General features: G+C 44.3%; 2 protein-coding genes across 3 annotated transcripts in view; one reads left to right on the top strand and one right to left on the bottom strand.

The window, feature by feature from the left end:
* The first annotated feature begins 695 nt into the window (after positions 1-695).
* On the top strand, positions 696-12,616 carry rab35b (RAB35, member RAS oncogene family b). 2 transcript variants are annotated; one of them, XM_041223148.1, is made up of 6 exons: positions 700-998; positions 5,232-5,282; positions 5,603-5,726; positions 10,687-10,811; positions 11,171-11,295; positions 11,578-12,616. In XM_041223148.1, exons 1-6 carry the CDS (start codon positions 947-949, stop codon positions 11,704-11,706), a joined length of 606 nt encoding a protein of 201 aa, XP_041079082.1. In that variant the 5' UTR covers positions 700-946; the 3' UTR covers positions 11,707-12,616. The 2 variants fall into 2 exon arrangements, with proteins under 2 accessions (XP_041079083.1, XP_041079082.1); XM_041223149.1 differs by lacking the exon at positions 11,171-11,295 and having other exon boundaries at positions 696-998; positions 11,578-11,684.
* Positions 12,617-14,389: 1,773 nt separating this feature from the next.
* The window catches only part of LOC121297110 (BICD family-like cargo adapter 1), a 28,013-nt gene continuing 21,944 nt past the window's right edge, over positions 14,390-20,458 (bottom strand). Inside the window, exons 7-11 of the mRNA XM_041223150.1 lie at positions 20,180-20,398; positions 19,898-20,041; positions 19,544-19,674; positions 18,866-18,986; positions 14,390-16,752 (exon numbers count right to left, since the gene is read on the bottom strand). Of these exons, the coding sequence (XP_041079084.1) occupies positions 16,552-16,752; positions 18,866-18,986; positions 19,544-19,674; positions 19,898-20,041; positions 20,180-20,398 (816 nt within the window). The 3' untranslated portion in view covers positions 14,390-16,551. The remainder of the gene's footprint in view (positions 16,753-18,865; positions 18,987-19,543; positions 19,675-19,897; positions 20,042-20,179; positions 20,399-20,458) is intronic.

Here is a 20,458-nt window from a genome sequence, read left to right as displayed (position 1 = left end):
TCTGATAATGGGGAGGCCACTGCAGGCTGCGCGTCACAGCGTGTGTGTGATCTGCTGCAGGCATGCAGGACCAGTCACGGGACATGACCTAAACAGGTTGCCACTGCACGCCAAAAAACAGCTTGACGTCTTCAAACAAGTTGTTACTGGCAAACTTTTGGTCAGAATAATTACAGAATCGTTCTGTTTATTTCTAGTTTTGAAATATATATATATATATATATATATAAACTGAAATCTGGGTTGCCACAATATAAATCTATGTTCGTAATGTCAAATTTCAAAACGCCTGTTCATTTAGCGTTTGGATTAAAATTGGGCGTTGACTTCATGAACCTGCCCCAATGTTTCTGTCTTAAGTGTGTGTGTGAGTGTGTGAGTGAGTGACAGCACTAATCAGATATATTAATGAAAGAGGGGGTGAAGCAGTGACGAAGGAGTTTGGGGATAATTTATGTGAATTTAGCTTAGGATAGGGTAGAACAAGAACGCTGCTCGCTTAGCAGCTAATTTCATTCACACCATGCCACAGTATCGCGTCTGTATTGCACATTAAAGATATCTTTTGGTTTCCGAGGGTAGCGTTTCCTGGCAGCTCTCAATATTAAACGTTACCGGATTTTAATTCTGCCGGGCTCGCTGTAGTGTGACTCCTCGCCGCAGGGCGGCAGCACTGAGGCTGGACAGCCGCCGCCTCCTCCTGCGCCTGCGCAGTGCTGCCGGTTGGCTGGGGTTGGGTGCAGTCAAACCGTTCCAGAGAAGCGGCGTTTCCGGCTGGTTTCTTCGGGTGAACGCAGTGCTGACACCGCGAAACACCGAGGAGAGAAGGCCGCTGGTGGAGGAGCTCGGAGACCGGGGAGAAAAATAAAACACGCGCAAACAGCAGGGTGACAGATTCCTGGAGAGAAACAGGGAGTAGGCGGAAGGGGACCTACCGAGAGCCGGCATGGCCAGGGACTATGATTACCTCTTTAAGCTGCTCATCATTGGGGACAGCGGTAAGGAAAAGCCGGGGATTTCGGAAGAGAAACAGGCCCCCCTCTTGGAAGGAGAGGCGGGGACCGGTCGGGAGCTGTGATCGGGGTGCTGTTGGCAGGAGGGGAGGGTTGTGTTGCGCTGTTACGGGTAGTTCAGACTGGGGTTTGAAGGTCCTGTGTGGACCGAACCGAGCGGTTTGGGTTTGTTGTTAGTAACGCTAGGGCGGTGTAAGTGAACCACAGGGCTGGGCGCCTCGGCTTCTGAGACCGGATATCCAGTCTGTTCTCTGCTGGTTTGGTGCAGATTTAAAGAATTCGTCTCGGTGCAAGCTGCGTCCTGCTCTGCGTAATTTTCACGTGCATTGTGAGATATTTAGCAAGCACCACCTGTAGCACATTTCCAAACAGTAATCGACGGATATCGCTGCTGTAGGGTACTGCACACAACGTAGCAGTACGCATCGGTCGTGGCGTGGAATTAGCTGTTCATTGTATTTTTTATTATTGTTATTTTTACATTGTAATAAAACAGGCAGTTTTGATGCGTACAGTTCGATATGCAGCTGAGTCGGGGTTTGACTCCAGTGTAGCGCGGTATATTTATACTTGCACATGCTGAGGGTTACAGTGTGATCCCCGGTGAATGCTGTACATTATCGGAACGCGTAGTACAACATGCCAGAGAAAGTTATCCGAGATGGAAGCTGCATTGCTCGTCTCGCTTACAACGATCACCCAGAAGCGCAGCAGTAACGCCTCTCCTCAAAACAAACCTCATACTTTTATGATTGCAGGAAGAGTCCAACAGTTCTTACTTGTCTTTTGTTTTGCATTGCACGGGTAAAACTAAGCATGGTAGCGGGTATAGTACTGCTGATAACTCGCGGGTGTTTTGATAAAAAAAAAATTAAAAGCGCTGGAATGCTAACAGTGAGAAGATAGGTATAGTCTACTGTTCCTCCTTAAGAATTGAAGTATGTGTACCATTCACGCCAGGGCAGAAATTAAGACTGTAGATATTTCTAAAAGTTGTTTTTTATTTTTATCTTTTCAAAAAAATAAATGATCAGTGATGCAAACTTTACACTGGAGTGAAAGAGTAATACATGTGTTTACTGTATCGTTAGACTAGCTGGATTTCTGAGTCTGCTTTTGACCTGCAGATCACTCCAGCTAGTCCTCCTGTATTCGATTAGATAAGTGGGGTTCTCTGGAGAGCTGCTTGAATCTTGTCTTTGGGTGGAGTGGGTGTGCTTATCAGGGAAGTATTGGCAGCTAGCAATCATGAGCAGGATGAAGGATGATCATTTCTCCCCGATCAAGGCTGGCTGCATGCTGCAGCTGTCACAACAAACCCATTCAGCATGCAAACATCTATTGGAATACTTTTCCATTGATCAGACATTACCTCTGATAATTAACTTCTGAAATGTGTCTTATTGTTGTGTGTTGTATTATTCAGGGATGGAAATAAGACTCCTGTTGCATCGCAGTTTCACCCATTCCAGGTTTTACTATGAGCTCGATTAACCCCATTGTTACAGGAACCAAGCTCAGGTGTGTCTGTGTAAGCTCATAGTAAAATCAGCAATGGATGAAACTGCTATGAATGGGAGTCTTATTTCCACCCCTGTTTGCTGTCTCATGCACTGCACAGTTTTCAGTTTAAGCTGTTCGTGGTAGAAGTTCTCTCAGCAGTGAGGAATATGTTTTCCCCAGCGATCGCTCGTCTCACAGTCTTGCACATTCCTGAAGAAATGGATCTTCTGATCGTCTCACTCGCCCATTATTTCCCAGCCACTGTTTTTATCCAGCTGTGTTGTATAAGGACTGCTTGTGAATGTACAACAGTGATTCTCAGCCTGACTCTTGAAGAGTCTTCCAACGCTCCAGATGTTAGTTTGAACTCGTCCCATCTTTAACTGTATTGTACTATTCTGTATCAATATCAATAGCTGTAGCTAGCTGCAGATTATTACAATTATCATAGGCTGTCTCTATCTGTGGGGGTCTTTTTGTTTGCACTGGAAAACAATTCTGATTTAAACAAACATTAAGTTCCTGGTTGGACTCTTAAGGAAGGGGGGCTGCTCAGGAACAAAACAATGTTGTAACTTCTCAGAATACTGCATAAAGAACAGTCACTTCCTAATGGTAAATAATTACTGCTGTTTTGTGAGAAGCCAGTACAGACCCTCGTTGAATCTCCTCTGATGTGAGCACGCAGTGGTTTACTTAACAGAAGCTCTTCATGTGGAAAGCGTGTAATGTTACGTATTGCAGTTGGAGCAGTACTTTTACTCCTGCCTCATGTGAGACCCCAAGCTGAATTTGAAGGATTCTGCCGTGCCTCAACATTGCACTGACAGTCAAAGGCTTAAAACCAAATGGTGTGATGTCCTATTTTGTGAAAGTATGCATAAAAACAATTCTGCATTACTATTTTAAAACCTCATAATTACATTTGTTGTGCAACAAGTGTGGCAAATGTTTTCTTTGAATATGGAACCTATTTGCAAGTTGATCCTCATATAAAGCCTAGAGCAAGCTTCTGTCAATAAGTGCGTTAGCCAAGCCCTTTTGTGCATTCAGTATTTTGAACTGCCTGGAAAACTTTTCTTTTGTATATGGTCTATAACAATAGAGGCTGCATGGTTCATCTGTGCTTGCTTTATAGCTAGGATTTTGTACCGGCAAGCCTTGTTTGCCATTGGGTACATTCCTTATTTGGTCTTTGTAGTTATTTACAGACAGACTGAGCAGCCTTGGAATTCAGAAGGTAAAGTGCTGTGCTATGTTGTGTGTTACTGATACAGACAAAGCAGGGCTGGAAATAAGACTCCCATTGCATAGTCGTTTGAGCCGTTCTTGGTTTTACTATGACTTTAGCTTGTTACCACAGTGGCTAGTCAAGCAGATGTGAAAACCTTCAAAGCAACACATTTAAATCGAATTCCCACAAGCCAGAGTGGCCCAGCATTTTGTTAATAAGTGAAATACAAAACTTAATCTGAGTGATATCGTTTTAAGCAGCAGTGTTGAGGCTTGTGGAAATGCTGCCAGCTAGAGGAGGAAATGAAAGCGATCCATTACAGTGCACTAGTTTAGCTGGGGATGTGGGGAGGGTGGGAACAGTAGTAGAAATGCCCCAGAGCTTTTGGCGGCTGGCTGCAGATTGAGACTGCATGATGTTTTCCACAGCTGCAGCCAGCTGTGTTCTGCCAGCACTGTTTGTTTGTGTGGAAGCTCCATTCAGCTGCAGCCCAGTCTGCCAGTGCAGGGTACAGCTGTGTAAACTGGGAGCGGTACCCCCAGGGAGTGCGCAGGACATTGTCTCCGGGCTGCAGGTGTTTTGGTTCTCTGTTTTGGACAGTTCGTTGTTAATGAAGGTTCTGGATTAGCAGCAGCCAGGTGGCTGAACACAGGCTTCTTCTCTATCTACGGAGGCTGTATACTGTCTGAAGCAAGTGTCCTATAGGGATTCCTCAAGCCTGCCCTTCTCTTAGGGGGCGAGGGAGCAGAGCAGTTCCATTTACAGCTTGAGATTCAGGGGATGAAAGAAGAGCGATTGATGAGGCTGTAGCTTTGACAGAATTCTGTCAAGCCAGGTGCATCTTCCTTCTACAGAGTACGTTCAAACAGTCAGGTACAAAAACAGACAAGCATGAGCAACAAATGAAGCACATGACTTCAGGGGTTCCTAGCAGTCCGTTAACCCTGCCAGTGATTTCCACAGAGTGTGTCTTCACATGCCAGACATCGGGATAAGAAGTGTGAGCCATTCTGGGGGTTTTAATCCCAGCTGTTTATATCTGAGAGCAGCTTGTCACAGGCAAGTCCAATGAAACTCCAGCAAAGACAGGAAGGGCTTTTATTACTGCAGTGAAGTGCTGGTTACATTCCTGCACTGCCATGACATTCTGCCAGGGGAAAGGAGGCTACTTCGAACCCGTTCATTAAAAACTACAAATAAAAAACGGGGGCTGAAATGTGTGGCCCGTGTACACTCAAGCAGCACCGTTCTGTTTGAACTGCTGAATGGACTCTGGGTTGAGATGTTAAACTGCAGTCAGGAGTGTTGTAGTCCAAATATCACAGGTTAATAAACAGTGCAACCCTACAGCTATAGTCTGAACTATAGTCTTCTACTAGAACAGATTGAAACACCTTTGAAAAGGTAATGTATGTGTTTTTGCCTACCTTTTGGTTTATATAGATGATAATTCGATTTTGTTTTTCGTCTTGTTTTTCCAGGTGTGGGGAAGAGCAGTCTTCTGTTGCGGTTTGCAGACAACACTTTTTCAGGTGAGGATCATTCTCTTATCTCTGTTACTTTATAATTTATCAAAGCTTGTGGAAGCAGGATCCTTTTCCGGGAATGAGGAAGTGACAGTTTTGGGTTCTTACAACTCTGTTCTGAATTCTAGCTAGACCGTGTGACCTGATCAAGATGGGTGCCTGCCAAGTCACCTTGCACTGCGGGATTACAAAAGGAAATTCGTAAAACACACAAGCAAAAGATACTGTCTGTAAATGGAGATGTCCTACCCAGGACACTACTGCAGCTAAGATGTTTTATTGAAATGCTTCCATAGACCTCCATGCATGCTGTCTCTCTCTTTTAGGTAGCTACATTACCACGATTGGGGTAGATTTCAAGATCCGGACTGTGGAGATCAATGGTGAGAAAGTGAAACTTCAGATCTGGGACACAGCTGGACAGGAGCGGTTCCGCACCATCACATCAACGTGAGTACGGCTGGGGGTCGGAGAGTGTTAAACCGACCACACAGGTCCATTCTGCAACGGTAATGTGCTTTAGTATTGCTAGCCCTCATTATCACTGGTAAATGGAATCTATAACTGGAGTCTATACTTGGGTGTGTTTTGAAGTTACTGTATGAATGAACCCCCAGAATCAAAAAGCTGCTAAATCTAAATTATTATGGGATGCGTGTTGTGCTAGTTTTTATTCCGATGGGAACATAGGGTTTGGTCTGAACCATTGGGAATTAAGATAGCCGAAGATCTGTTGCAGCTGAAGCAGTTTGTCTCTGCTGCACCAAAGTGTTTTCACTTTTGATACAGGGCAAGAGATAGCTGGCTCTTCGACAGGCAGATAGAAGCAGAGGGGTATCTGTAGAGTATGAAACTCAGAGTAGAAAGAGAGTGGTGGGATGATACTGTGCAGCTGAGAGCCAGAGGGTGTTAGTGCACGGCACTGTTGAGCAGTCCTGCTCTTCAGAAATGGCAGCAAGGGTGTCCGAGAGGGGATAAGGAGGTGACAGTGATGGCTAACGTTAACGGCACTCTTATACGCGGACAACTGAATGTAAAGAATGAAACAAATAGAGAAGCTGGTCTCGTTTAGAGTTCATCGAATAGGAGCTGCTGCTGGTTAGGAGTCAGGGCTCGGGTTGTGGGCTGTGGCTTCAGTTGCAATGCTTGCTTGTGTATAAATGCATTCATTTAAAAAAAAAATACATAGTGTGTTTAAAAAAATAAGTTACATAATAATAATAATAATAATAATAATAATAATAATAATAATATAATAATATATGTATATTAAACACACCAACCGATGACTGTTCATTAATATTATCTGCAGCAGAAGAGATGTGATGCACAGAAACACGAGCAGTAAAAGGTTTCTCTGGTAAAGCTGTTTTTTTTGGTTCTGTTTTAATGGTCACAGCTAAGAATCATGTCTGATTCCATGGAATGAAGTGTTATTTTTGTCTTAAAACCCCCAACAAATGCATGAAAGGCACTGGCATAACTTTGCCTGCCAGTAAGCGATTGTCATAGCAACCAAGCTGGTATGCAGCAGCGCTGCGTAATAAAAAAAAATAAAAAAAATGTTTTAAGATGTGCACATTTTCCAAAAATAGCAGTAGAAATAAGGTCTGAAAGGTCTAAAACAAGGTCTGAATTATTTATCTTTCCCCTGACCTTTTATACACCCAACCCTTTACTCCAGATGTCCTCCTGATACAGCAGGGTCTCTGTGGATTGCTGTTTGACACTGTCTCTGATACAGCATGGTCTCTGTGGATTGCTGTTTGACACGGTGTCTCTGATACAGCAGGGTCTCTGTGGATTGCTGTTTGACACGGTGTCTCTGATACAGCATGGTCTCTGTGGATTGCTGTTTGACACGGTGTCTCTGATACAGCAGGGTCTCTGTGGATTGCTGTTTGACACGGTGTCTCTGATACAGCAGGGTCTCTGTGGATTGCTGTTTGACACGGTGTCTCTGATACAGCAGGGTCTCTGGATTGCTGTTTGACACGGTGTCTCTGATACAGCAGGGTCTCTGTGGATTGCTGTTTGACACGGTGTCTCTGATACAGCAGGGTCTCTGTGGATTGCTGTTTGACACGGTGTCTCTGATACAGCAGGGTCTCTGTGGATTGCTGTTTGACACGGTGTCTCTGATACAGCAGGGTCTCTGTGGATTGCTGTTTGACACGGTGTCTCTGATACAGCAGGGTCTCTGTGGATTGCTGTTTGACACGGTGTCTCTGATACAGCAGGGTCTCTGTGGATTGCTGTTTGACACGGTGTCTCTGATACAGCAGGGTCTCTGTGGATTGCTGTTTGACACGGTGTCTCTGATACAGCAGGGTCTCTGTGGATTGCTGTTTGACACGGTGTCTCTGATACAGCAGGGTCTCTGTGGATTGCTGTTTGACACGGTGTCTCTGATACAGCAGGGTCTCTGTGGATTGCTGTTTGACACGGTGTCTCTGATACAGCAGGGTCTCTGTGGATTGCTGTTTGACACGGTGTCTCTGATACAGCAGGGTCTCTGTGGATTGCTGTTTGACACGGTGTCTCTGATACAGCAGGGTCTCTGTGGATTGCTGTTTGACAGTGGATGGTGTCAGGCATAAAAATAAGACTCCTAATGCGTATCAATTTCACCCATTCCAGGTTAGCCACAGTGTACAGGTAAGGAGCTCAGGTGTGTCTTCTTATTCTCATAGTAAAACCAGTGTTATTTCCAGCCGTGGATGGTGCAGTTCAAGTTGATTTCCCAGTGTTGTAAACTGCTCGTCCCTGACGTGTTTTGATATTTCAAATCAAGTAGTCAAAGATTTGTGCGAATGCCTTGGCCAACGTGTGAGTAAGCACGGTCATGAGCGCCCAGTGATGCGTTATTGTGCAGTTGCTGTGCTTGTGGAGTCTTACAGAGCCGCTGCTGGTAGTGTTGAGCTGTGAAGCTGCAGCCCTGCGGTGTCTGCATTGTCTTTGCAAAGCCTCTGTGGTTCTTGGAGGGGGGTGTGTACGAGCGACACAGAGATGTTTACTCTTTCACTGTCCTGATGTCGGTTTGAGCTGCCTTTCCGGACTGAAAAAAAATAAAAACCCTGCTTCCGGGAGTGTTTCCTGAAGGAGCCGCCCACAACTGTTCTGGAGCTGCCAGGACAATAAATTGTGAGCCTGAATTAAAAGCTGGCCTAAAGAACTGTTTGCAAAGGCTGGGATTATTATTATTGTTAGGATCGCCTCTTCCTTTTAAAAACCAAACAGAAAAAGATAACTATTTTTTCTTCTGATAAAGATCTTTATCAATAAACTTCTTTTTTTAATGCTTTGATTTGTATAGGATATGAAAAGTAAAAATAAATAAATAACAATGTTTTTTTATGCCGTTTCCTGGAACCTATTTTTAATATTTGAGAAATGCCGTTTTCCTACATGATTTTCTTGGGTGTCTGAAACATACAGTACATTTTGTGGCTTGTTCAGTCCAGAGAGCTGATGCTGTGACCAGTTACCGGAACACGACTGACACTACATGTAGTTTTTGGTAAGGAATTTGAGATTCATTGCAGTCCTGCACATGTGAAACTTGGAAAATCTTCACTTTTTTCAACATCAGATATGCAACCTGCTATTTTATCTGTATGTGGTTATATAGCTATCATATTTATTCAGCTTAAAAATATGTGCACTGTTCTTTTCAAAATGCAGTTAACACATTGTCAGCCCTGCATAGAAAATCTTGAATTTCCTGGTAGAAGTGTTGCAGGCCTCTTCAGAAGCTGATGACTGATTGACTGTGTTAATAGAAAGTGTTGCATCTGAGGAAGGTGACGGAGGAGCAGCATGCTGTATTCACATGGCTGTCCCTGGAGACGGGGTTGTGCTTCTGTGTCTCACTTTAGAGATTAATGTATATATTGCGATTTGAAACCTGCTAGGTAATAGCACTGGTTTTTTAGACTATCATAATGTGGAGATACAAAGAGGTGCCTGATTCATTGAAACTGCATTGAGGCTTCCTGTGCGCCACGTCGCTGCTTGACTGTAGTGAAGGTCTGACCGCAGACAGCAAGTGCTTGGTGGTGAAGGAGGGGGAGGGGGAGGATCGCGACAGACCAGTTTGCTTGTTTATCTGCGTGCCGGCTGCAAGCGTGAGATCCTCTCCCATGCCAGCTCTCCGTTAACGCTGAGTCTGCATGGCCATTTTCCTGTTTTCATTAACGAGAACTCGGTGGTTGAGCTTTGATTTGCAGGCAAAATCACAGCCCCTGCGATCCGGTTCTGAGTGGTCATCGTCTCACCGGTAGATGCACTAAAGCTAACTGAACTGTACAGTCTCTAGCTAGGGACACCTTACTATCCTCATAGTCAGTTATCTAGCAGGTAATGGCAGCAGTTGTGATGGAATCACTGGTGGAAGGTTTTGTATATATTGAAGGCGTTTGTAATGTTTGTAGGAGGTTAGTGTAGCATAACAGTCTGGTGAGTAAAAGTTTGAAAGTTACTGTGTTCACCTGGTAAAGTGTGGCAGACGGACAGAATCAGTGCATAACGGGCCCTTAAAACTGCACAGACAGCTTGCTATAGGGGACGCAAGCTAGTGATGTTCATTCAAAAAGTGGACCTTTTCACACTGGTCCTGTCAGTCCGTCAAACTGTAAACTGAAAATGATAACTTCTCCAAACTTGTTACAGACTTTTCAGAGACTTGTATGGATCCAGTAGTCTGATTTTATACAGTGCGTTTCCCTGAATGAATGTAGTTTGAGATTATGAAGACCGTGCGTGCGTGTGCGATCGTGTGTGTGTGTGGGTGCGTGCGCTGGTTTTATGTGTTCCGTAATGTCCATCGCTGAGACCAGCAGACTCCTATCCCAGCCCTCCAGAGAGCTTGCTGCACCACTGCACCCTGCCTTGGCTTTTCTTCAGCAGGGGTTGAATGTGTCTTTGCTGGGCTGGCTTCTTGGGATTCAAACCCCCCCCTGGCTGCTCTTCCAGGCACGCATGAGGAAGTGATTCCGCAGGTTGACTCTGAATTGCCGCTCATATTGGTTTCAATTTCTAGTAAGTCACATGGTGACTGGACACCTGCTCCACCTAGTGGTGCCAGAGCACATCGCAGCTCGGAGGTTCTCAGTGTTCGCTTTGGTGATGCTAACTTGAACTGATTATTTAACCCGTTTCAGAACTCGACAGCAGTAAGTTGCGCTTGCTTTATTGAGTTGGTCAGCAGCAGTGGTAAATGTTTTTTAGGTGTGTTTTTGATTTAAGAAGTTAAGACAAGCTGGAGCAGACCAGTGATATCCATTTCTTGAATACTGGTCATGGGGCTGCCAGCCAGCTGTTTGCTGGCGCTTGTGGAAGGCGCTGTATGACTGTAGCATTCTGTTCAGTTCTGCCAGGTGTACTGTAACACCTTCTTTCCTGTCCGCAGGTACTACAGAGGGACGCATGGGGTGATCGTGGTGTACGATGTAACCAGTGCAGAATCCTTTGTAAACGTCAAACGGTGGCTGCATGAAATTAACCAGAATTGTGACGATGTCTGCCGGATATTAGGTGAGTGCTGGGACTCATCAACATTACTTCTGGTGCGCTTGACTGTCGTGTTTGGAAATCTCAGCGCTGCTGTTAGCTCTCTGGGAATTATTATCATTTTTTTTCTATTTAAACTATTTTGCTATATAAATGAGGTGTTTTCCCCTTGTCAATCAAAAGCTCAGAATACCTGTGTGCAGTTATGTTTTTCCAGTAGGGATTGGAAGTGCTAGCAGATTTGGTTTTGTTTAAAGCAGCGGAAGTAGTTTTTCAGAGGATCGTTGGATTGTCTGTGTAAGCGTGCTGTGTCGGCATGCTGTATTGAAAAGTGTCCCTTGCTGCGCTGGGGTTTATCCACGCCTGATTCTCTCTTCTTTCAGTGGGCAACAAGAATGACGATCCACAGTCGAAAGTGGTGGAGACAAACGATGCACAGAAATTTGCAGAGCAGATGGGGATTCACCTGTTTGAGACCAGTGCAAAAGAAAACCTGAACGTGGAGGAGGTATGAGTTCACAGAGGATCAGGATTAAAGAGCTGGGCTTGCTGGAACCTGTCTGACAAACGACTGGAACCCCAGAATGTTTCTTATGCAGAGCGTAGTTATTAGAAGCAGATTGAATTTGTCTAAACAGCGTTGACACCATCATTTAAATAGTTTAAATCCGAACCTTCCTGGGCTTTTCATTTTTTCATCTGTTTACAGACAGAAATAAACTGAAGTGACTAACATGCTTTTTCATTTTCTATACATGCCTTTTTTTTTTTTTTTTCATTCTTTCCCCAGATGTTCAACTGCATCACGGAGCTCGTTCTGAAAGCAAAGAAAGAGGTTGTGGCCAAACAGCAGCAGCAGCAGCAGAACGATGTTGTGAAGCTGACGAAAAACAGTAAAAGAAAGAAAAAATGCTGCTAACCGTCAAGCAAAAAGAAATGATGCACCGGACTCCACTTAAAACACAAATCCACACAGTCCCCTTCGGACGCAAGGATCATGAAGATTAAAACAGATGATTTTACCAGATGCCTGGAGCAGTTTTGTTTTTTAATTCATTGGTTCTGTGATGTTATTTAATAATGCATAGAGAGGACAGAAGAAGACTGCACTGGTGATGTTGCAGCGCCCACAGAAATATATATATCTCCTTTTTTTTTTTTTGGTCGGATTAATTTTTGTCCCTCTCCATTCCATACTGCATGGACATTTAGAAAATCACAAAACGCCGACAGCGACTGAACTGTTTCTATTGGGGATTTGTGCACCTATTGTACATCGCTTCTGTGTCTGCCTGCCATCTCCACCTCTCACCGCTTCGTCTAACGCATTCAGATGCCAACAAATCATGAACTTTGAGTACATTTTTTAAAATAAATGTTCTTAATCTGAGTTTGCTGACCAGTGTGTTAGCAATCGGTGACTGCCAGCCTCTTGTTTTTTTGCACTTTTCCCTCATATTAGCTGCTCCATCTGTCCCTCCATCTCTCTCTCTCTCTCTCTCTCTCTCTCTCTCAAGCATCTTATTCTCCAACATTTATTTTGTGATTTTAAAAATAATAATAAAAAACACACCTTTAACCTTCACAAAGGGAGAACAGGGTTGATTTGGGGTTAAACCTTTTTATGGACAAAGGAGGAAAAAAAAAGAAATATAAGCAAAATATATATAAATTGCAAATTTGGATTTGTACTTGTTAGCCTGCTTTACCATTTCTATAGCGCCCGGGTACAGCACAATCTGGAAACCACACCTGTAGATATGAAAGGAATGGACCTTGTACCATAAAGCCATGGGAAGAGAATGGAACAAAATAAAAGAAAAAGGAAAGCGAGTTGTGTTTTTTTTTTAGTTGAATCTCTTGAGCTGCGGTTCCTTGTACACTGGAGAGTTGATGTATTATTCATTTTCTCTCTGCCAATGTAATCAATAATAAACATTTTAAAAGAATTAACATTTGATAAGAGTACAAGAAGCCCCCCCTTTTTGTATTGCTCTGGAATGGTGTTTTGTAAATTGTGTTTCAGAGTGTTGAACTTCCTCCTAATCGTTGGGTTTGGTGGTTCGTTAATTAATATATATATCTATCTATATATAGACAGAGAGAGATTTTTCTTCTGTTCACTCACTTTACATTTAGTTAATTGATAAATGTAATCTAGTAACATGTCTATTTTTGAAAGCATTCTTACTTTACTGCATTTTTTTCACACCTGCCTAAAACTTTTGCACAGTACTGTATATCTATCTATCTATCTATCTATCTATCTCTTCTGTCTATCTATCTATCTATCTATCTATCTATCTATCTATATATATATATATATATATATATAATAATTATATATATATATATATATATATATATATATATATCTCTATATATATCTCTATATATATTATGTTTGAAGTTTTCAGAGGTTTTTAAATGGTTTGAAGTGCACTGCATGCTGCTGTTTTTACTGTAGTAATGTAACAGGCACGATGCATTTCCGATTGCAGATGGTTGAAGAGGACTTTATTTCGTAAGATAAGTGAAGTGGCCTTTCACAGTCACTTCCAGTAAATCTATGTGTTTATGTCTTTTTCATGGGGTGGTTTTGAGTAAGGCAAAACTGTTTTGGATAGAAATTCCAGTTGGTTCTCAATTTACAAGGATTTGAAGGCGCAGAGGCTATCATTTTAACCATAACTCAATTTCAACAAAATGTTATATATAGCATGATTCAAAAAGGCACACCACCTACACACACACACACACACGTATATATATATATATTATACATACATACATATACACACATCCTCCCTTCCAGATCCGCAGAACAATGGCTGACGTGTTACACCCATCACACCTGCAAAGTTGTGCCCGGGTTCGGTGTGAAACTTCCACGCATCTCAACTACACAAATGTGCATTGACGTGAATGGAGGTCACTTTGAAGCCTTGGTGAATCATCCCGTGTGTATGTATATATTAAGATTATGCAGGGTTGTACTGAGAACCACGCCTTCAATTCAGATTGAGACTGATTTCTCAACAGGGCTTCAGTGGAAGTGCTGAAGGTTTTTTATTTCACAGAGTGGATCCTCTTGGGACAAGAAATTGCCTGAAAGCCTGGAGACCACAGGAGCAATGCAATGAAAAGAAATGAAGTGAACAGCAGGCATCGTCCCATCTCCGCGTACCAGCCGGGCAAGGAGGTGGCTTAGGGTCCTTTTCCACACGGTTGTGTTTTGGGAAGTTTGCTGTGCATAGATGTCTGCTTGGGTTCAGTTGGAGGTGTTGAGAAGGACCTGGATGTGAAACCGAATGCACTTCAAACCAAGTGAGGGCACCAGGACCAGGGCTCTGTTCACTTGGTTTGATTACTGCAAAACTAAAGCCACACAGCTGCTTCGAGGTATCAAACCCCTCTTGATTTGATGGTAGCTTGTCATCCTGTTATAGTCATGGCCCGTTTTATAAACTCGTAAACAATGGGACCAATGCCAAATAACCTTCGTGCGGGGGGGGGGGACAGAAAGCATGGCTCACAGAATGCATGTGGTATCTTTCTTGTAAAGTCTAACAAACACAAGTTACTGTAAAACGTTTCTCTTTATTGTGTCACAATGGCTTTTGCACAAACACTTATAGATTTTTTTAATTATTTATTTTATTATTACTCCTTTGGAGTCCGGACTATAAAAAGCTGTATTTACAGTGGTTTTCATACTAAAAATAAGCATATACAGGTGCATATAAAACACTACACTTTTTAAATATAATTACAAATAGTACATTCTACATTAGAAATTCAATTCCATATAGAAAAATGAACAGCTGTAAACTGTCTTCTGTACCTTACTATGCATGTTCTGTATGTACAAATGATCATTTTTCACATTGCAAGATGCCCACAGTGTTTCATACATTAAGCCATCAATCATTGCATTCCACATTCTACAGTCCAACACACACACACAAACAGTGTTGGGGAAGTTACTTTTCAAAAGTAATTTGTTATAGTTGAGTTACTTTAACAATTGTAATTAGTTACAGTAACTTCTCGTTTTGAAAGAAGTGCAAGTGGTTCCAGTTTCTGTTTTTCAGAGCTGCTTTCTCCAGGTTGGTCAGGCTGCAGATGGAAATATTCTCTGAAGATCCAGCTCTGGGACCCCCTTGATCCCTCCTCCGAAGCCGGTTTGCAGTGAGATGATATGAAAAGGGATCCAGGTCTGAACTGTGCTGCTCAAGTGTCTTCACATCCCCATGGTTTGAAAAAACAACATGGAACCAGAAGTCATGTTTTCACATTTTCACTACCCGTCCCTAAAAAGAAGCAAACCCTTTGATACTACTGAAAAAATGACAACAACAGTTTACATGTAGCGAGTTACACCCCAACAGTGTACATATATGTAGCTGTACAACATACATAAGAACAGCATTATACACAGAACATACAATCACCCTTTTGAGTTGTCATATTAAAGTACCACCATTGATTGACAGATTATCATAACATTGTTCTCCTGTCAAAGTGCTCCGTGTTTTCAGAAACTGCCACCCCTTCCCTATTCTGCAAAATACAATCCTGCTGAATTTCCTTTAAAAGCGAACAGGATTTCAATGGGACTAATCCTATTCTGTGGTGCAGATAAAGTGCCAGACGTTCACTATTGCTTCAGGGTTTAGAATTTCAAATAACTCCAGAGCACACCCTTTCATACAAGGAGAGAGATCGGAAACATTTCAAATAACTCCAGAGCGCACACTTTCATACAGGGAGAGAGATCGGAAACATTTCAAATAACTCCAGAGCGCACCCTTTCATACAGGGAGAGGAATCGGAAACATTTCAAATAACTCCAGAGCGCACACTTTCATACAGGGAGAGGAATCGGAAACATTTCAAATAACTCCAGAGCGCACACTTTCATACAGGGAGAGGGATCGAAAACATTTCAAATAACTCCAGAGCGCACACTTTCATACAGGGAGAGGGATCGGAAACATTTCAAATAACTCCAGAGCGCACACTTTCATACAGGGAGAGGGATCGGAAACATTTCAGATAACTCCAGAGCGCACACTTTCATACAGGGAGAGAGATCGGAAACATTTCAAATAACTCCAGAGCACACACTTTCATACAGGGAGAGAGATCGGAAACATTTCAAATAACTCCAGAGCACACACTTTCATACAGGGAGAGAGATCGGAAACATTTCAAATAACTCCAGAGCACACACTTTCATACAGGGAGAGGGATCAGAAAGCTTTTTTGTTCTAAATTAAGGACAAAGGGAAATAGTTTCTCCGGACTTCCTGCCTTTGACAGAAACTGGAACCTGACTGCCAAGCACTCAAGAATCACAGCCTGCAGGAAACAGTCCTGTTCACAATTCTGGAGACAGCATTCCAGTTCTGATCATTGGAGTTTGCTTCTGTGATGACTAGTGTGTATCGAGCTCAACTCAGAGCATCAGTGTTCCATCGCCATCTTTTTCACCAGACTCGATTCTCAGCTTTGTATTTTCTTCCTGTAGGATCAAACTTCCTGCGATCAACATCAAAAAATATCAATAATTACTGTGTTGACCCCTTCCATTGAGCATCCCTTGTCTAAATCGAATTCCAGAAACCGAACTCATGTAAACATTTAGATCTTAAACCTTTAGCAAAAAATACTTTTCATTCTTTGGATTCGCCCTCGCTGACGACAGTCTCTTTTTTTATGAATATAAATATAAAATGTCATATGATAGTATCTGAAAGGCTCAGTTCTTCCTGAAGAAGGAGAAGAGGCTCTTCCCCTCGCCCCCTCCCGCGGCGCTGTCCTTCCCGGCTCGCTCCAGCCTGGCGTGTGGAGGCGCTCTGCTGCGTCGGCCCGCCCCCCTAGAGAAGGAATAGGGCGTTTCGCTCCACTCCTCCTGGTGCTTGTCTGTCAGCTGCTGATCGATGACCCTGTGCATGTCATCCTGACGAGAGAGAGAGAGAGAGAGAGAGAGAGAGAGAGAGAGAGAGAGAGAGAGAGAGAGAGAGAGAGAGAGAGACTTTACTTTACAGAGCGAGGCAGAGACCCAGAGAGGGTCAGGGTACTGTGATTTACAGAGAGAGGCAGAGACACAGAGAGGGTCAGGGCACTGTGATTTACAGAGAGAGGCAGAGACACAGAGAGGGTCAGGGCACTGTGATTTACAGAGAGAGGCAGAGACACTGAGAGGATCAGGACGCTTTGTGATTTACAGAGAGGCAGAGACACAGAGAGGATCAGGACGCTTTGTGATTTACAGAGAGAGGCAGAGACACAGAGAGAGAGGCAGAGACACAGAGAGGATCAGGACGCTTTGTGATTTACAGAGAGAGGCAGAGACACAGAGAGGGTCAGGACGCTTGTGATTACGAACACCACTAAAGTTTCTTGTCGTCTGTGTCTCTTCCCTAGTCCCGGACACTAGGAATGGAGAGAGGCAGAGACACAGAGAGGGTACAGAGAGGCAGAGACACAGAGAGGATCAGGACGCTTTGTGATTTACAGAGAGGCAGAGACACAGAGAGGGTCAGGGCTTTGTGATTTACAGAGAGAGGCAGAGACACAGAGAGGGTCAGGACGCTCTGTGATTTACAGAGAGAGGCAGAGACACAGAGAGGATCAGGACTGCTTTGTGATTTACAGAGAGGCAGAGACAGAGACACATTTACAGAGAGGAGAGACACAGAGAGGATCAGGACACTTTGTGATTTACAGAGAGAGGCAGAGACACAGAGAGGATCAGGAGAGGCAGAGACTTTGTGATTTACAGAGAGAGGCAGAGACACAGAGAGGATCAGGACGCTTTGTGATTTACAGAGAGGCAGAGACACAGAGAGGATCAGGACGCTTTGTGATTTACAGAGAGAGGCAGAGACACAGAGAGGGTCAGGGCACTGTGATTTACAGAGAGAGGCAGAGACACAGAGAGGATCAGGACGCTTTGTGATTTACAGAGAGGCAGAGACACAGAGAGGGTCAGGGCACTGTGATTTACAGAGAGAGGCAGAGACACAGAGAGGGTCAGGACACTTGGTGATTTACAGAGAGAAAGGCAGAGACACAGAGAGGGTCAGGACACTAGTTGATTTTGCAGCGAATCTCTTAGGTCTCTTCTCCAAGGCAGAACTCGATCTGATTTGCTCTTGGATTGTGTCTGACCTCACATCTGCAAACGGCTCCTCTTGCACTTTACATTACAGTTATAACACTTTTCATTTTCACCTTTACAGCACCTTTTGAAATGAAGAGGACAGTGGCAGATGTGACATGCCCCCCCCCCCCCCCCCCCCCGGGTAGAAAAGCAACGATGTGATTGAATACCATCGTTAAGCAATCCGATGTCATGCAATCTGCAGGAAATAAATGAATACGTCGAGGCAATGAGATGGCGTTATGGTGGAAGGGGTGGCTGGAGGCTGGCGTCAGTGAGGGGGTGGGATGGTGCAGTGAGGCTCACCTCGACGGCAGGAGGGGGGGTACCACGAGGCGGTGGGAACGGTAGCGGAGAAAGGCCACTAGATCAGAAACCAGAGGAGCCAGATAGTAAAAAGCCCTGAGGAACAAAACTGCAGCCAGGAGAAACAGAGGTAAGATAACACAGCGGAGAATCAGACAGAGCCACACACACAGAGCAGAGAGAGAGAATCTCGATGCTTCAAGGGCAGGCGATTGAGACGCAGCAGGATTGCACAAAGATGTTCTGCTGTCTGTCTGCTGCCTTTATAAAGATACAGTCCTGTCTAACAGAACACAATGGCACAGCGAAGGTGCTGTCTGAAATCACTTTGGCATTACATGAGATAGTCTGACTGTCCAGATCAGTGTGATTGATTTATTGACTTGTTAGATAGATAGCATGCCCCTTGTAAAGGTTTCCCATGGTATTTCTGCAGTTTTTCCATGCTTTTCCCATGTAATACTCTGCATTTATCATAGTTTGCCATGTTTCTGAACATGCTTTACCACACCTTTGTGCTTTTACAATGCTGGCCTGTGTATTCCACTTTGCTGTGCTTTCACTGCTGGGTCTATTCTAAGGGGTGTGTCCCCAGCCTCACCTGCCATGCCTCCAGCTGCTGGGACAGGTTCACTTTCTGCTGGATGGCATCGAGGAGCTGGCTGTTCAGAGCCATCATGTCAATCTTGCACTTAGCCAGCTCCATCTCCACCGCGGCCTTCCTGGAACACAGAGAAGCCAGGTGAGCAGGGATAATGTAACAGGACGGTACTTATTCAAAGATCTTATTTTGAAATGGCAGTGCACTCGTCAGATGAAACAGACACACAAAAGGTTTTGCAGTAATTCCTACTTAATCAAAAGCAGCTGGGCTCTTTATATCCGGCTTTTAGAATAATCCGCTTTGGCAGAATCCCGAAACACAGTCCAGGACAAGCCTGTGCAGTAACTGCAGGAACAGGTTCTAGCCACAAGGTGGAGCCACTGCAGCTTCTGTTTCATGGTCCGGCTCCACCAGCTGCACTCCAAATGAATGGGAGGCAGAGATTTAACCCTTTAGACGGCTGGCTGTCGGTTTCTGTGCATTACTCTGTTCTTGCTTAACGTCCTGGATGTATAGAATATAAATAATACAAAAAAAACCCATTCTGATTCTCCTTGGATATAGAGAGCAGTTATATGTGTTGCTAAAACCATGACCTGGGCACACTTAAGTAGGCAGTGTCGCTCCAGTGTTGTTTGTGCATGTAGCTGTTGCTGTGCAGCTGGGGTGGCGTACTTTGCGATGGCTTCGTCGCGGTCGTGGATGGCTCTCTGGACCTGCTCGCTCTGCTCCTGCTCCTCTGTCATGGCTCTGAGTCGCTCCCTCTCCCCCTTCAACGAGCTCACCTCGAGGGAGAGCAGCGTGGCCTGCAACCAAATGTACCTTTAAGTAAACTGAGATACTCCTAATGTACGGACCATAAGGATGTGATATCCTAATGCTTCTAATTTAACCTGAAAAAGATCATATTCTATATCCTTTGATGTAAATGATATAGCCCCCTGCCCCTTGATAACAATTCTCGTGTTTCCTTTGGGGCAGCCCTCCTCAACCCTCCTTGACCCTCCTGTGTTTCTGGGTCAGTTGTACCTGGTTCTGAAGCTGCAGTGCCTCCTCCTGGCTGGCCCTGGCCTTGCTCTGCTCGCCCTGGTACAGCTCCCGCAGTGTGCGCGACTCCTCCCCCAGCTTCCTCACCTGCTCCTCCAGAGCCTCCTCGTCACTGCGCCGGGAGCCCTGCAGGGGGAGACAGAGAGACTCAATACACAAACACTCACACATCTCATGAAGAAAGCACTGACAAAAACTTCAATACGTTTAGGATCTAAGCTAGCAGGACAAGCGGCTCTCTCAGCGATCGCCCTTGTCTCTCACCGTAGACTCGTTGCCGTCCAGCAGGTTCTGTGTGAGTCTCTTGAGCTCGTGCAGCGCCGTCTCCAGGCTGCCCGTCGGGACGTCCTTTGCCGAAGACGTCTCTGACAACTCGTCCATGGAGGAGTCCGTGGACAGAGCGGAGTCTGTGACATCATTTCCTCTGAGGTGTGAGCACAGTGAACGCACCTGGCAAAAAGTTTCCCACAGCTGCAGCCTCAGCTGAGCGATAGAGAGAGGGATAGTAATATCCATACTTTATTATGAGCTCTTACTGGGGGC

The sequence above is a fragment of the Polyodon spathula genome, chromosome 22 (assembly GCF_017654505.1).
Source record: "Polyodon spathula isolate WHYD16114869_AA chromosome 22, ASM1765450v1, whole genome shotgun sequence".
Classification (NCBI taxonomy): Eukaryota; Metazoa; Chordata; class Actinopteri; order Acipenseriformes; family Polyodontidae; genus Polyodon; species Polyodon spathula.
Note: the sequence above shows the minus strand (reverse complement) of the source record. Positions and strands in the feature narration are given on the sequence as shown.